The 17,462-nt window shown below is 40.2% G+C and overlaps 1 protein-coding gene across 1 annotated transcript in view; it reads right to left on the reverse strand.

Annotated features, from left to right (window-relative positions):
- Positions 1–15,847, reverse strand: part of MGAT5B (alpha-1,6-mannosylglycoprotein 6-beta-N-acetylglucosaminyltransferase B) — a 137,527-nt gene extending 121,680 nt beyond the window's left edge. Inside the window, exons 1-2 of the mRNA XM_069076757.1 lie at positions 15,044–15,847; positions 9,612–9,724 (exon numbers count right to left, since the gene is read on the reverse strand). Of these exons, the coding sequence (XP_068932858.1) occupies positions 9,612–9,724; positions 15,044–15,111 (181 nt within the window). The 5' untranslated portion in view covers positions 15,112–15,847. The remainder of the gene's footprint in view (positions 1–9,611; positions 9,725–15,043) is intronic.
- Between the last annotated feature and the right edge of the window lie 1,615 nt (positions 15,848–17,462).

A 17,462-nucleotide genomic window follows, 5' to 3' on the forward strand; every position in this document is an offset into this window, starting at 1 on the left:
ATGCATTTCTTATAAGTTTTGTGTCCTATGAAAATCTAATGAGTATGCATACTGTGCCTTTATCCAAGTCACTGATAAAAATGTTGACCAGCCCAAGTCGCAGGATGGATCCTTGTGATACTCCAACCAAGACTTCCTTCCAAACTGATATCAATCTATTAACAGCTATCTTTTAGTCTGGTCATTCAACCAAGTCCAAATCTATCTAATAGTATAATCTTCTAGACCAGTGATGTCAAACTGAAATAGAAACAAATTCCTTCAGGCAGCATATTGATTCTATGTTGTATTGTATTTTTATTTATTTTGTTAAACATTTCCCAATTATATTTAATCTGGTTCAGGTCTCATTGCAAGCTTGATACCTCTAAACTAGACCATATATCACCATCTTTTCCACAAAGATATGAAAGCTTTTGTCAAATGCCATATAAAAATCTGAACATGTACAAATCTGGACATCAGATTCTCCATTAAGGTGAAACATGAAAAACAATTGAGTGGTCCTTAACTTTCATATGTACTCCAGAAAAAGATCTAAAAAGGGACACCATATTGAATAATGATTAAGATGGCAAAAGAGAAAGAAGAATAAGCACTTTCACCTATCCTAGGTCTGTACAAAAAGGCAACTAGAAGACTTTGGTCATTTGGAGAAGCATCCTAGCAGGGAAGAGAGCAAGAGCTCATGTAAATACAAGGCATATCTTATTTAATTGTGCTTCACAGATACTGTGTTTTTTTTTTTTTGTTTTTTACAAATATAAAGTTTGTGACAACCCTATATTAAGCAAGTTTATTGGTACCATTTTTCCAACAGCATGTCTCTGTCACATTTCAAATTTTTTCATTATTATTATACCTGTTATGATGATCTATGCTCACTGATCTTTGATGTTATTGTTGTAATTGGGTTTTTCTTTTTTTTTTTGAAAGGGGGAGGGTAGGGCAATTGGGGTTAAGTGACTTGCCCAAGGTCACATGGCTAGTTTTTCTGTTAAGTGTCTGAAGCCAGATTTGAACTCAGGTCCTCCTGACTCCAGGGCTGGTGATCTATTCCCTGTGCCACCTAGCCACCCCTACTGTTGTAATTGTTTTGGGGCACCATGAGCCATGCCCAGACATGATGGCAAACTTAACCAATAAATGTTGTACGTGTTCTGACTGCTTCACCAGTCCAGCTGTTCCCCATTTCTCTCCCTCTCATCTGGTCTCCCTATTCCCTGAGACAGAACAATACTGAAAGATATTACATAAACTTAGTTGATAAAGCAGTGGCAGGGTTTGAGAGGATTGACTCCTGTTTTGAAAGAAGTTCTATTTGGGTAAAATGCTGTTAAACAGAATTACTTGCTACAAAAAAAAATCTTTTGTGAAAAAAGTTAACAGATGCATCAAACTTCATTGTTGTCTTATTTTAGGAAATTGCCACCCCAGTCTTCAACAACTCTTATTGAAGGGGAGGCTAGGTGGCACAGTGAATAGAGCACCGGCCCTAGAGTCAGGAGGACCTGAGTTCAAATCAGGACTCAGACACTTAACACTTACTAGCTGTGTGACCTTGGGCAAGTCACTTGACCCCAATTGCCCTGCCTTCCCCCCTCCAAAAAGCAAAAAACCCCCAAAAACCCCAAAGAACAAAAAACCACAACCCCAATTGCAGCCATCTACATTGATGCAAGACCCTCCACCAGCAAAAAAAATCATTATGACTCACTAAAGGATCAGATGATGGTTAGCATTTTTTTTTTTAGAAATAAAGTATTTTTTAATTAATATTGTTTTTTTAGACATACTATTGTGCACTTAATAGACTATAATAGAGTATAAACATGACTTTTATGTGCACTGGGAAACAAAAACAGCAAAAAGTGTGACTAACTTTATTGCAATATTTGCTTTATTGTGGTAGTCTGGAACCAAACCTGCAATATCTCTGAGGAATGCCTGTAGACCCAAAGCTCGTCAGTGTTTTGACCAGGGGCACCTGAGTTTAGCAGCGCTCTATTTCAGGGGAGTTGGAAGCCTGGAGTACTCTGGAGTACTCTGACAGGGGACCTCAAGGTGCTTGCCCTGCCTTCTCCCCTCCAAAAAAAAGCAAAAAAACCCCCAAACACCAAATGCTCAAACCAAAAAAAAAAAAAATATATATATATATATATATATATATATATATATATATATTTTGCTTTTTGGAGGGCAATTGGGGTCAAGTGACTTGCCCAAGGTCACATGGCTAGTTTTTGTGTTAAGTGTCTGAGGCTGCATTTGAACTCAGGTACTCCTGACTCCAGGGTCGGTACTCTATTCACCACCTAGCCGTCCCAAAAAATATTTTTAAAAAAGGAAATCATAAATGAAACCTGCCTAGATTTGTTAGAACCAGAAATCAAAATGAAAATGGAAAGAATCTACTAGTCATTTTCTGAATGAAACCTGAAATTGAAAACCTCCAAGAATGTCACAACCAAAATTCAGAATCTCCAAGTAAAAGGAAAAACACTATAAGCAGCCAGAAAGTAAGAGTTCAAATACCTAATAATTGATATCTTTTTTGCCTTCTCAATGGTGGGGTAGGGGCTGGAGAAAAGGAGAGAATTTGGAACTCAAAATTAAAAAAAAAGAATGTTAAAAATAAACAATGATTTTTTAAATACCAAAGAACTACAATCACAATTACGCAACACTTGGCAACTCCCAGCTATAAAGATCTTGTAAAGCAGCATTCCAAAAGACAAACAATAAAGGTTAAATATCAAGAGTGACTTACCTTGAAAGACTGAGTACAGTTCTACAGGGAATAAAAAGGACCTTTAATGGCATAGGAGACTTTTTCCATGCATTCTGATGAAAAAGATTAGAGGGGAATTGAAACTTTGAAAAGAAAACACAGGAATAAAGAGAAACCTAGAAAGATACATACATTTCCCCCCAATAGAACAGGAGCTCCTTGAGGGCAGCAATTTGTTTTTGCCTTTTTTTGTATCTTCAGTACTTAGCACATTGCCTGGCACATAGTAAATGTTTGAGAAATGCTTGTGACATTTGAACAATTGGAAAGAGCTAAACAACTATGAAATACTTATATTCTAATGGGGAAGAATCCTAATGTTTTCAAGGGTCACAGAGGAAATTAAATGAGATGAACACAGGACAAACTGGTGGTTTTGTTCAGTTTTAGTGGTTTTAAGTGAAAAAATAAAAAGGAGGGCAAAGGGGATACACTGGCGAAGAAATGAGAAAGAAAGAAGGAGGAACTTATATTTTGTCATAATCAGGTATATGAGAAGGAAAATATACAAAAGTGGAGGAAGAAGTACAGGGAGCAGGCATTACATGAATATTTCTTATTTTAACCAAAGGAAGGCTGAATACATATATAAATACATACACAAAGAACTTTGGTGTAGAAATACAATTAACTTGACATAGAAACAGGCAGACAGGTAGGAGGGTGTTTTAGAAGGAAGGGTAAGAAAAGATGTAAAGACGAAAGAAAAGATAAAAAGGAGAGAATCAGAGAAATCTGAAAAGATTTGGATGAACTAATAGAGAGTGAGTGGCAGCTAGGTGTTACAGTAGGTAGAGTGTGGTGTTTGGAGTCAGGAAGACTCATCTTCCTGAGTTCAAATCTGGCCTCAGATACTAACTAGCTGTGTGACTCTTAGAGACATTAATTCAGACTATTCACTGAACAGTCAAATACTGATGCTGAATTAACTTAAATACTTTAACCACATAATGAGAAAGCAGGACTCATTGGAAAAGACCCTCATGTTGGGAGAGATTGAAGACAAAAGGAGACACACAGTGTCATGGAAGCAACATGAGCTTGGACAGACTTCAAGACATAGTAGAGGATAGAAGGGCCTGGCATGTCCAAGAGGTCAAGAAGAGTCAGACATGATTGAACAAAAACGGATGTCTATTTTCACCACTATTTGATATAATTCGAGAAATGCCAGCTATGCCAATTAAGATAAGAAAAAGAAATTGAGGGGAAAAGCATATTCAAAGAAAAAACAACATTATCGCTTTTAGCAGATGATAACATGGTTTGCTTATAGAGCCCTAGATGGTCAATTGAAAAAAAAAAACTGAAACAATAACTTCAGCAAAATTGTGTGATATAAATTAAGCCCACATAAATCAACAACATTTCTATATATTTCCAAAAAAAATCCAGCAAAAAGAAAAAAGTTCCATTTAAAATAACTAGAGAATATGTAAAAATCTTTGGGAGTCTGCCTACCAAGATACATGCAGGAACTATAACACTTTACAGAAATAAAGACAGACCTAAATAATTGAGACAAGCCAATATAATGAAAATGATAGTATCACCTAAATCAATTTACTTATTCAATATCATACTAATCAAACTTTCAAAGTGTTACTTCATTGAACTAGAAAAAAATAATAACAGAATTCATCTGGAGTAACAAAAGAAAAATCCCAAGGGAGATAATGAAAAATTTAGGAAGCAAGGGGGCCATATTTCAAACCATACTCCAAAACAGTACTCATCAAAACTATTTGATTCTGTTAAGAATTTTTAAAGTTGATAGGCAGAACCAATTAGGTACACAACACTCAGAAACAAATGAATATAGCAAAACATATAAATCCAAATATCCCATCTACTGGGATAAAGACTCACTATTTGGCAAAAAATGCTGGGAAAACTGGAAAGCAGTCAGATAATACACAATTTCATACCACACAGGAAGATAAATTCAAAATGGGATACATGACTTAGATACAAAAGGTCATATCATAAATTAGAGGAGCAAAGAAGAAATTACCTTCTGGAAATAGAAATAGAAAACTGCTCATGACCAAACAAGAGATAGAGAGGATCAATCATAGGAGATAAAATAGACAATTTTGATTACATAAAATTAAAAAGGTTTTGTACAAACAAAACCAACTCAGTTAGAAATAGAAGGGAAATGATTAATGGGGAAAAAATCTTTGTAGAAAGTTCCAAGACATATAAGGAAGGAACAGAATTAAATTTATAAAGACAAGAACTGTTCCTCAATAGATAAATAGTCAAAGGATATGAATAGATAGCTCTCAAAGAAAGAACTCTAATCTAGCAAAAAGCATATAAAGAAAATCCTCCAAATCACAAGAATTTAAAGAAATTCAAATTAAAGCAACTTTGAGGTTCTACCTCACACCAGGCACTGGCACCTATGAAAAAAGAAATTTGAGAGGCTGCAGGAAAATAAGGACATTAATGCACTGCTAGTGAAACTCTGTTATCAATACAATCATGCTGGAAAGCAATTTGGAATTGTCTAAGAAATCACTTAACTGTGGTTTTACCCAGCAGTATCACTCAGAGAAATGACTAACCATGATTCTAGAAGATTGATGATAAAGGATGCTACTAACCTCCTGACATAGAGGTGATGGACTGAAGATGAAGAATGAAATGGATATTTTTGGGCATATTGAATATAAGGTTTTTTTTTGGAGGAGAGAAGGCAAGGCAATTGGAGTTAAGTGACTTGCCCAAGGTCACACAGCTAGTTAAGCGTCAAGTGTCTGAGACTGGATTTGAATTCAGGTCCTCCTGACTCCAGGACTGGTGCTCTATTCACTGTGCCACCTAGCTGCCCAAAGATTTTTTTTTTGCTTGACTATGCATTTTTGCTACAACGATTGTTTCCTCTTTAAAAATAGTGGGGAGCAGAAGAATAAGAAGAAAATAGGGATAGAGTCTTTTCCTACCCCCAAAAAGAAAAGAGAACAGAAGGAAGCCAGAAGGAAACGCAAAAAGTTGGACAGCTATAAAAATTACATGTTGAAATATATATATGTATGTATATGTGTATGTGCATGCACATATACATATATATAATATATGAATACTATGTTTTCATATAATGATACAGTATAATGAACTAGGTGGTATAGTGGATAGTGTCCTGGGCCTGGACTTAGGAAGACTCATCTTCCTCAGTTCAAATCTGGACTCAGACACTTACTAGCTGCATGAACTTGGACAAGTCAGTTAACCTTTGCCTTGATTATGGCAAGGATTGCTTTAATCCACTAAAGAAAATGGCAAACCAGTATATTTGCCACGAAAATCCCATGCAAAGAATGGTCATGAAGAGTCAGATACGGTTAAACAACAACAAATAGTATAATGAATATATTCTTGAAAAGAAAAGCAAGCTCTACACAAGCTCACTTATCTTTAATTTCTCCCTGTCTACTAGCCACTCCCCTGATGTCTACAAACATGCCTCACCCATACTCAAAAAACGCCCTCTCTTATTCTATGTATCATGGCAAGATATTGTCCTTATGTTTCTCCTCTGTTTTGTGGCTGAACGCCTTGAGAAAACCACCTATGATTGGTTTTCCTTCATTTCTCATTCTCTTCTTAACTCTGCAGTCTTGCTTCTGACCTCATCATTCAACTGAAACTGCTCTCTCCAACATTATCTACCACTGATTGCTTAATTGCCAGATGTAATGGCCTTTTCTCAGTCCTCATCCCTCTTGACCTCTTTGCAACCTCTGAAACTGCTGATCACTCTCTTCTTGACATTCTCTTCTCTCTGCTCTCTCCTGATTCTCCTCCTATCTAAAAACTCCTTCTCAGTCTCCTTTGCTGGATCTTCTTCCAGGTCTTTCCCATTAGATTCCCAAGTCTCTTTCTTGGGTCCTCTTCTTTTCTCCCTCCATTCTAACTTACTTGATATTTTCATCAGCTCCATGGATTTAATTATTATATCTATGCTAATGAGTTTCAGATTTATTTTTCCAGACCTAACCTCCCTCCTGACCTCCGGTCTTGCATCTTTATTAGACAATTCCAATTGGATGTCTTATAAACATGTGCAACTTAGCATGTTCAAAACTGAACTCATTGTCTTTCCTCCAAAACTCTCCCCACTTCCTAATTTCCTTATTACTATAAAGGGAACCACCCCCCTCCCAGTCACTTAGGCTCACAATCTAGGTGTCACCCTCAATTTCTCACTCTCTCACCCATTTCCAGTTGGTTGTCAAATCCTTCTGATGCTGCTTTCACAGCATCTCTATCTCTTCCTCAACTCTGATACTGCTACCACCCTGATGCAAGACCTCAACACTTCACATCTGGATTACTGCAATAACCTTTTAGTTGATCTTCCTTCCTCAACTCTCTTCCCACTCCTTCCACTCTCCACTCAACTACCAAAGAAATCTTCCTAAAGTTCAGATCTAGCCATGTTATCTGCCACCCCATTCAATAAACTCCAGTGAATCTCGACTACTTCCAGGAACAAATGTAATCCTTTGTTCGGCTTTTAAAACGCTTTATAGCCTGACTCCATCTTCTTACACCTTACTCCTTTGTACATTCTATAGGATCTCATGACACTAGTATCCTTGCTCATCCTTGCATAAGACACTACATCTCCTGACTTCATGCATTTTCACTGACTGTCCCCCAAACCTAGAATTTTCTTCCTCCTTGTCTCCATATCCTAGCTTCCCTGGAGGGAGGAAGTCTCAACTAAAATCCACCTTCTGCAAGAAGCGCCTTAATGTTAATGACTTCCCTCTGAGATTATTTCCACTTTACCCTATATTATAACTAGTATGTACTTAATAGCTTACCTATTGTTTCTCCCAATAAAAAGTGAGTTTCTTGAGGTTGGGGACTATTTTTTTTGCCTTTCTTTGCATCTCTATTGCTTAGCATGTTGCCTGGTAAATAGTAAGAGCTTAATAAATATGTGTTGACTGATAATAAAGATTCATAGTTTCATGCAAAATTTTCCCTTCAACATTATTTATAGAAATGCTCATTTTGTTTAGTGTGTGCTAAGTTCAGAGTAAAAAAATGAAAAAAAAAACTATCAGACAAAAGAAAAAGAAAGACCATAGAGAACAGAAATCACTGAGAATTCTGATCAAAGAGAAACACTACATGGGAAAGAATCAGCAGAGATCTGACTGGGCAGTCCCAAGCAGAAACAGAAGACCATGCAGGAGGCTGACTGTGTAAACTCCAGAGGATAAAAGAAGACAACCTAGTTCTCTGGGGAAGCACTAAGAGAAAGAAACTACCCAGTGCCCTGAGCAAGGAATCTCCAGGGAGAACAGAAGACCATCCAGTACTCTCACCAGGGTCAGCCAACCAAAAATCTCTGACAGGCACATGGAAGCCTGCAAATACTCTGAGTGTAAACACACTAAGGAAAGTGCAAAGGAAGCCAGTGGCAAGAACCAAGAAAAGTGAGGTCAGAGACAAACAGGACCTGAACACTTCACCTGAGAATTTGGGAGCAGGCAGAGCTTAGTACCATGACACAAAGTCCCAAATAAAGAACTGAGTCAGGAGGTATGGATAAAAAGAAAGATACCAAACACTATGAAGAATGTAAATAATTTGTAATTTATATTTGTAAAATAAAGAATTTCCTAAAAAGAAAACCTGGAAGTGAATAACTCCACAGCTTTTTAATGGCTTGGCCAAACAAGAACTGCAAGAGTACTTGGAATAAATGAATTAAAAAGTTAAAACAAATTAAATTATAAATAAAATTTGGACTCTGAAGGAGAAAATTGGAAGAATTAAGAGCTTAGAACAGAAGGTGATAAACTTAACCCAAGAAACAAACTCTCTAAAAAAATTAGGATGAGCCAGAGACTCATGCTTTGCAGAATAAGCCATCATTTTCTATACCCCTATTCAACACCATGGTTTAGTAGAAACATCAAAGAACCATGAACCAAGATACTTGGTGCAACTCTGACATTTACCAGTTTTGTGACCTTGGAAAAGTCACTTCCACACTTAGCACAGTGCCTGGCACTTAAATGCTTGTTGACTGACTTCTCCTGGTCAAGTCTCAGTTTCTTCCTTTGTCAATGAGAGTTGGACCCATCAAGCTCTGACATTCCATAGTGCTATGAATCTTATGAGATGGTATCTTGCCAAGATGAATTCTCTAAGCTATTAGAGAAGATCATCTAGATCACCTTAGAAGCTAGACTATAGAGAAAAGAGGGCAAATTTATCAAGGAGGTCAGAGTCAGAAAAACTAGTCCCTGGACAGACCTGCTCTCTGCCCTCAGGGAAAGCCAAAGCCCCATCCTGAGATGAGCAAAAATCACAGGGGTTTATAGAGTTACAGAGATAAGCTGTGCTTAAAGGCCATTGCAGCAAATGCTTTTCAATTCAATGTAATTGAGCAAATATTTATTAAATGTCTACTAAATGCAAAGCATTGAGTTTTATTCTGCAAAGAACAAATCTTTATTCTTTGCATACCTGTGAAGTCCCTTAGCATGGCAATACAGGGCAGAAAATGTTTAGAGGATTTTATCACTCAAATAGAAGTGGCATGCAAGTTGCACCCACACACATTATTCATGCAGCTTCAACCCACCAACCCCCATCCCTAAAAGTTCCCACCCATGGACCAGGATACCCCAGATATTCCATGCGGGTCTATGTACAGCCCCTCTCTGAGGGAAAGCAAGGGCATCACCAGACTTTGACTTTCAGGAACACTCCCATTCATCCCCCAACAAACACATACACCCATATCCTATCCCTCCTTCCCCTACCAAAGGCTCCTTGCTCAAGGTACCTTCAGTGTGGACAGTAAAAGGTGAATCTCCCAAGCGTCTTGAAGAGAACTGGCCTCCCAGGGATGTCATCAGGAAGCAGAGTGTGAAGAAACCGATTCCCAGAACAAACAGCCTGCAAGGGAATGGGGTTGAGGGCAAAGCAAAGGGTCTGGTCAGCCATGAAGCTCTGCCCTGGGATTCATAGCAGATATGAACACAGTAGGGACCTGAGCTTCACATATTTACTAGATAGAAGGCAACTGTGACACTTCAGAAAGACCACCAGATGGTGAGATCTGGGTTTAATACCCTAATGCCATACATTGATATCGCTCTAAGGTTTACAAAGTGCTTTTCATACACTGTTGTACTGATGATCTCCAAGAAGAGTCAGGATTATCATGCCCAAGTCAATACCATGCCAGTGCCAACACACTCCTCTTCTTCCCAGATTCTAGGCTTCCAACTCCTTCTCCCAGGGCCCCCCTTCCCTCCAGGATAGATCACCCCACTTTATCACTTGGCCTAAGGAACTGTACCATCAATGATATGTAGGAGCAGCAGTAGCTTCACTGCACACTGAATCCATGCACAGAAAACACCCTTAACTCCCCTCATCTATTTTGGACACAAAGAGTTGGACATGACTTAAAAATGACTGAACAACAAAATGTGAGTTGGGAAAATTAAAAGAATCTCTGTTGTGGTCATTGCAATTTCAGTGATACCTTACTTTTCAAGGAAGAGGGAGGAGGAGTCTTTAATTGGGCCAACCAGGCAGGCAAACTGTACATTTAAGGATTTTCGGTAAGCTCCCATGCCTGTACCTCAGCAAAGTTCCAGTGGTAGTTTCCCAATTTAGATCACTTGAAATTTCATGTCTGAAATGAAAGATCTTCCTACATGATATCACTAGTGGCCTAGAGTCGAAAGGTCAACAGGATCTCTGCCTGCCTCACTATATGATGTTTGATATTATTTTGATAGAAAAATTGATATATTGAAGAGAAAATTGAATGTTTGTTAGCAGGCCTGTATTTCGTTCCCAAATCCAGACTCTGACAGTTTCTAGTTATGCAACCATGAAAAGTCATCCCTATGAGCCTCTATTTCCTTATCAATAAAATGGAGATAAGAATGCTTGCATACCTACCTCAAAGAATTGTTGCAAGGAAGCATTTTAAACTGTAAAACTCCATATAAGGTATTACTATAATCAGTTGAGAGTGTCTCCCCAAACAATGACCAGTGATTTGGGAGGAAGAAATCCAAATTTGATTCTTATTTACGTGGACATTGCTGACCCTCAACCCTGACTTCTGCTTGATATATATATATATTTTTTTTTCACCTCATATACTAAAACTAAAATACCACTTGTACAAAGTAATTAGTGATATTAATTGAGCTGTATTAAGGAAATCTTCCTATGTACACTGGCAGGAAGAATGAGGGGGAAGAGGTTGGGGAAAGATGGAAGGAAAAATGTTTTTTGCCCTTGGGAAACTTAAACTTTCAGGGGAGGTAGAACACATTGCAGAAATGAAAATAGGTGTGCATGGAAGTGTGCGAAGAAGTATGCAACTAAGAGCTATCTAGAACTATATACACAAACATATGGAAGGGTGGGGAGGAGTGAATGATTTATTTAACCTCTATCTAGAGTTGGACCCTGTTGTCTTTATCTAGATAGCAAGATTTATTTTTAAAGGCTGAAATAATACCTTCATCAGACTGCGCTATTTCCTGAAGCTAGAACTTTTATAGGGTTACACAAGGGTATGCCATTTCCTCACCTCATCTCCTTTAGCTCCCTACTCCTGTAGAAAACTTTCAGGAATCCCCCAGCTCCACTAATGAAATGTTCCCCTCCCCTATATTATTACCTGAAAGGTTACAGGGCAGATAAGCAGGAGGATGTATAAACTTGTTTGGATGTAGAGAACTTTTGGGGTCCCTTGGCCCCACTAAAGGAATATTCTCCTGCCCTATACAGTTACCTGCAAAGTTACAGGGCAGATAAGCAAGAGGGCGTGTAATCTTTTTTTTTTGTTTATGCCTCCGGATATGGTCCTATGATATTACCCTAATAAGTAACTAACCTTAAGCAAGGGTAAATAGTAAACAAGATTAAGGGAGAGTCCTTGTACATTGTCTGCATTCTTTTGGGTCACGTAGACCTTCTCTGTTGGGGGGCATATAAACTCTGTGAGCCCCTTGTATCTTTGGCTCTGTATGAAATGGTCCTGTAATAAACAGATTATTGATTACACCCATTATTCTCACTGCTTGCTAGCCCACCAACTGAGCTGGCTGCAGTATACCCCAACCTCAGCACACACACACTTAAAAGAGTTTTTTATCTCCCCACATATTGCCTCCTCTAGAAGGCGGTGCTTGATCTGAATCTCAAAGCAAGCCAGAGATTCTAAGAGTTGGAGTTTGGGAGGGAGAGAATTCTAGGCATGGAAAGCAGTGACTGGACATGAAGCATCATGTTTGAAGAATGGCAAGTAGGCCACAATGGTTGGACTATTGAATTCATGGAGAATAGTGGAATGTAAAAAAATTGGAAAGATAGGAAGAGGCCAGGTTACAAAGAACTTTAAATGCAAAATAAAATACTCCATAATTTTCCTTAGAGGTAATAAGCAATCAATAGAGTTTATTGAGTAGTGGAATAACATGGTCAGATATAAGCTTTAGGAAAATCATATAGGCAGCTTAAGTGGTGGATGGATTAGAGAGGTGAGTCAAAGAGACCAATTAGGTTACTGCAATAATTCAAGTTTGTAAACAGCATTTTCAAGAAGTTTAACTGAGAAGAGTGATATTGCTTAATAGTTGTGAGGAATAATAGGATATAATGATGATTTAAAAAACAAAACAAAGAACCAGAGGAGGAACCAATAGATAAGGACAGATTTAACATTAAAAAAGAGAGTAGGGACAATAGTGGAGAAAATTTGCTGGAGCAGATGGTAGAAGATAGGATTGAGTACATGTAATAAGGCTTGCTTCAACAAGAAGAACCATGTTACTATCATGGAGTGAAGGAGGAAATAGTGGGATATGACATCAGAAAGAATAGGAGTGGGAGGAGAAAAAAGAGGAGAGAAAACAATGAAAAGAGGAGAGAAAACTCAAGGAATAGCCAATCTCTCTATCTCTATCTCTGTGTCTCTGTCTCTCTCCTTACCTATTTAAATTCATCTATTCATTTGCTGGTGAAATATGAGACTAAGTCTTCAGCAGCATTTGCTTGGAAAGAATCTGGAAGCTCTCCATGGTCCTGAGGACTGTCATAGCTTTCTTTCTCTGGCTTCAAACCTCATCCAATGCATCCCTTTTTCTCAGTCTAGTACATTGGCCTCATCTGTGGTTTATAGCAGAAAAGAGAAGAGATCTTTAATTCGTAGGACAGTGGTAAAGAGGTAGGGGACTTAATACCTCCCAAGGTTCCCGGAAGGTAGGAAACAGAAGGATTTTCTACCAAGGCCAAAAAGCTCAGGACTCTCTTTCATGCCCTACTAATTTGCTGCATGTTAGTTGGATGCCACTTCCTCTCAACCTCAGTTTCCTCTTCTGTAAAATTAAAGAATTGAATGGAGTGATCCTTAAGATCCCCTCTAACATTCTATGATCTTATGAATCTAGCCTCAGAGACAGCCTCCTACCCCCAACTTAATCCCCTTTTATCTCATAGCATCTCTCTGGAGTAACAGAACCTCAGACACTCTTCTATCTTCCTTCTGGAGGCCCCTTTTCAGGAACCTGCTTTCTTGTCCCAGAGGCTTCCTGTGAAGCCCAAAGAGCTGGTGTGAGCTCACTGAATTTGACAGTTTGGAGTTCTGCCTTGCCAAGATGGAGGGAGATTCAGCTGAATGAAGAGTGAGGGGGCCATGGGGCAATACCCTCCAAATATAGCTCCATAAGGGATCTCCAGAGCCTACTGGATATAAGGTAGGATGACAGTGAAAGGGCTTGGCTTGCAGCCAACCCCGTCACATAATCATCATACCTGGGTTGTGCTATAACTTCTCTCTGCACAGGCCTTTTGCCCTTCTTAGGCTCCCAAGTTACCAAACCTGTTGCTAGGTCCACCATGGCCCTGTTCTGAAGCCCCCTTATGTTACTCCAGTCCACTCTCCAGTACTGGCCTTTTTTCTCTTTCCCTCTCCCTCACACCATCTCTTGTGTTCATGCAACTGAGCTCTTGGATACAGATTAAATTCCAATCCAATCTTTGCACCCACCCCTAAACCTGGTTCTATGAACTCCCAGGAGGTTCCAGCACAGACTATAAACCTTCTTGCTCAGGAATAATGCTGGCCTACCCAAAAAGAACTAATCCATTGACACAAATGGGGACAAGCAAATGCTGGGGCAGAGGAGAACCCAGAATTGACAAGACCTAACCCCACATCCCCAGAGCAAAACTGAGGGAAGGAGGAGGGGAGATGGTGTCTGCACTCTCCTACTCTCCTCTTTTGGTCTAAGGCCTCCATTCCCTTTGACCCCCAGAGCTCTGACTCCTGGCCCAGTGCTCAGCTACCTCCTGGACCTTAGTCCACTCTACTAGCCTTGTGTGTCCTCAGACCACCTTGCCATTTCCATAATCCAGAATCAAGTGGGAAATAAGTAGTAAGTCTCCCACAATTTCTGAATCCCAAACCTGGAGAATTTCCCATTGGAAAAGACTACCGTTCCCAATATTCCAGTCTCAGCTCACTCCTATCTCAGTCCACTGTGAGAGACCCAGAAACTGACAGGAAATTAGGAGAAAAGAATTTGATTAGACGAAAAGATGTGGTGATGGGAAAGTGAGGGAGAACACAAAAGGAGAAGGGCGCAGCCTGGAGTACGGACTCCTCCGGTATGCACAGAATCGAGGTAACTTTATGGACTGAAGGCAAGGGCCAGTGACAGACTGCATAGCCTATGGAGGTGAAAGGATTAGGCCGATGTAAGCAGACTCTCTCAAAAAGCCCAAAGCCAACTACCACCTCAGTGGAGCTTTCGCTCCCTTCCTCCTGGACCAAAACCTCCGCGAGTGTGTACACACACACACACACTCACTCACTCTCTCTCTCTCTCTCTCTCTCTCTCTCTCTCTCTCTCTCTTTCTCTCCCCCTCCCTCCTTCTCTCTCTCTGTCTCTGTCTCACACACACACACACACACACACACACATCTCCAGCCTTCGACATGCTCGGACAGAACTCCACCGTCGTCTTTTGCCTCCCACCTCCCCACCTCTACTCCACCCTTGCAGGACCCTAAAACCTGCATGGTTACCTTAGTCTATCAGTTTATACCCATTGGTCCCTCTGGAGTGAGATTAATTGGATCACACACCCCACTCACAGTCAGGGGGACAGAAATCATCCCTCTCCCGTCCAACCCACATCCCTTTAAAAACCCTCAAAGAGATAGTGGTTAAAGAACTTTACCTAAAGGGTCTCAAGGTGACCAGACATCTTCTGACCATTATTTTCCCATCGGAATTGACTGTGATCATTGTTCGAACTTGCTTCCAAAAAGAGCCAGAGAGACACACACACAAGGGAAGTGGGAACCCTATCCCAGGCTCTGTTCCAGGGTGCCGAAGAGCAAGAGGAAACGAACCCCTCTCCTACCTGCCTCCCCCAAGTCTAAGTTCCCAGGATCACGTGGTCACTGTGGGGTTCCAGGCTCTGCAGGCCCCGCTCTTCCCTAGATTCCCAGAGTGGGGAGCCGTCTCCAGCTGGAGAAGGCTGTAATTGGAGCAAGGGGGTCAGGAGTGGGGGTTGGGTGAGAGCTGGAGGGGGAGGGAGCGGAGCCGGGTGTAGCTAACCAAGCGCTACGCACACCCAGGCTCCCTACAGACCACGCTTCTTCCTTCAAGGTCTCCAATACAGGACCCCGAGGCTATGCTACAGTGCGATCAGTCTTCCCGCCTCGGGCTCCCTCATATTAGATGCTACCCCAACACCTCGATGCCAGTCCAGTGAGCTACGGCAGTCCACCTGCTGGCTTCCTTCCCCGCTCTGCCCCGGGCTAGAGGCTGACTCCTCTTGCGTCCCGATGCGCATTCCGTCCTCTCAGTTCTGGGGCCTGGCTGGATGCTCCCATTACTCCAAAGAAGTTGCCTGTTTGGTCCCAGGTACTCTTAACGCTACCGCTCTCCTCACTCCTAGGTGTATGGCCCAGGCGCTGCGCTAAGCCTAGCCTGCATTGTGTCCTCTTGTGGAGGTTACAAAACCTCCGCTGCCCACCCCCCCTTACCCCCCTCCCCAAACGTAGCAGCCACAGCAGTACACTGGGGCGCTATCCCCACCTAGTGGTGAAAGTTAATAGGTGTCTCTTCCCTCCCGCCCTCTTCTGTTCTGGTTTAGGGACAAAGCTAGTAAGGGGAACTCTCTCCCTAGAACCAAGTGTTTGCGGCCTTTTTGGAGTCCTTCATCTTTCTAACTCAGGCCACTGTCTCGTCACCCTAGTCTCCTACTTTATTTCTGATGTAGAACACTGGATTGGCAACATATTAATATGTATGGAGGTGTGTTCTGCAGCCCTACCCCAAATAATGCAATTGCAGAAGATCAAAAGTGTAAACAAGATGTGAAGTCTTAGAAACCTCTTTTAAACCAATCAAAAGTATAAACTAGGTATGAAAAAGTCTTAATTCAAGAGTGGTGAAGTACTTTGATTACTGGATGAAATCAGATGACACAAGGAAAATATATTGGGACTAGCTGAAAGAATTATATGCACCTCTGGATCCAATGTATATTACAGCAAGCCAGTTGAGAATAAAACATCACATCAGAGATTACAAGAGGCCAAGTTAGTGGTGGATGAAGCAGTTGCCATTGGGAGGGGGATTGAATTCTCTCTCTTCCCATTCCCCTTTGACCTTTTGAACTTTGAAAGATGAAGGTCAGAAGAACTGGATTTAACATCAGTGTGTACCTGGAGAACTCTATGCAGGAAGAAAAAGACTTCCAGTAACCAAGAGCTGTAAGATACCACTTTGTCACACATATTTCCTACATATATGCCTCACCATCATTGTCATTCATTTATAATTTTAACTTAACTCTTCCTATGGACTTGTGTATACTTGTAGGAGAATGTGCCTCATACTTTGGGGGTACATTTTTGTACCAACTGTTTTGTACACAACTGTTTACATATTAGTAAAAAAAAAAATCCATCCTCAGAAAAAAACCACAACACTTTTCCTAAAAGTAATTCTAGCAATAGGATGACAATCAATGGAGAATACATCATTGGGAGCTAACAAGGAACAGTACTAAACAAAAAATACAAGCCCTCAGGGTCACCTATCATATCCTGAAGAAGGATGTAATAATTACTCTCTAGGGACCTGGGAGGCAGGTAGGTGGCAGAGTGGATAGAGTGCTGAGTTCAAATCCAGCCTCAGACACTTACTAGCTGTGTGACCCTGGGCAAATCACAACCTCTGTCTGCTTCAGTTTTCCCAATTATCCTAATTTCTAATTTTCTAATACATAAAATGGTAATAATAATAGCACCTACCTCCTAAAGTAGTTATGAGAATTAGATGAGATAACATTTGTAAAGTGCCTGACACATAGTAGGTCTTTAATAAATGTTTTTTTTTCCTTTCTTCCTTTCAATGTGAGTAAGAATTGGGGAAGTAACCCTGAAGATATTGTTTAAGAATATTCTGGAGAGTAAAGGCTCTTCTAAGAGCAGGGATTCTAAACCTTTTTTGTGTCATCGACCTCTTTAGCAGTTTGGCAAAGCTTATGAAACTTCACTCAGAGTAAAGTTTTGAGATGCATAAAATACATAGAATTATAAAGGAAACCAATTACATAGAAATCCATTTATCAATTTTTTTTT

Source organism: Petaurus breviceps, unplaced genomic scaffold, assembly GCF_028583685.1.
Source record: "Petaurus breviceps papuanus isolate PSGF00001 unplaced genomic scaffold, PetGlider_PUasm1.0 90925, whole genome shotgun sequence".
Lineage (NCBI taxonomy): Eukaryota > Metazoa > Chordata > Mammalia > Diprotodontia > Petauridae > Petaurus > Petaurus breviceps.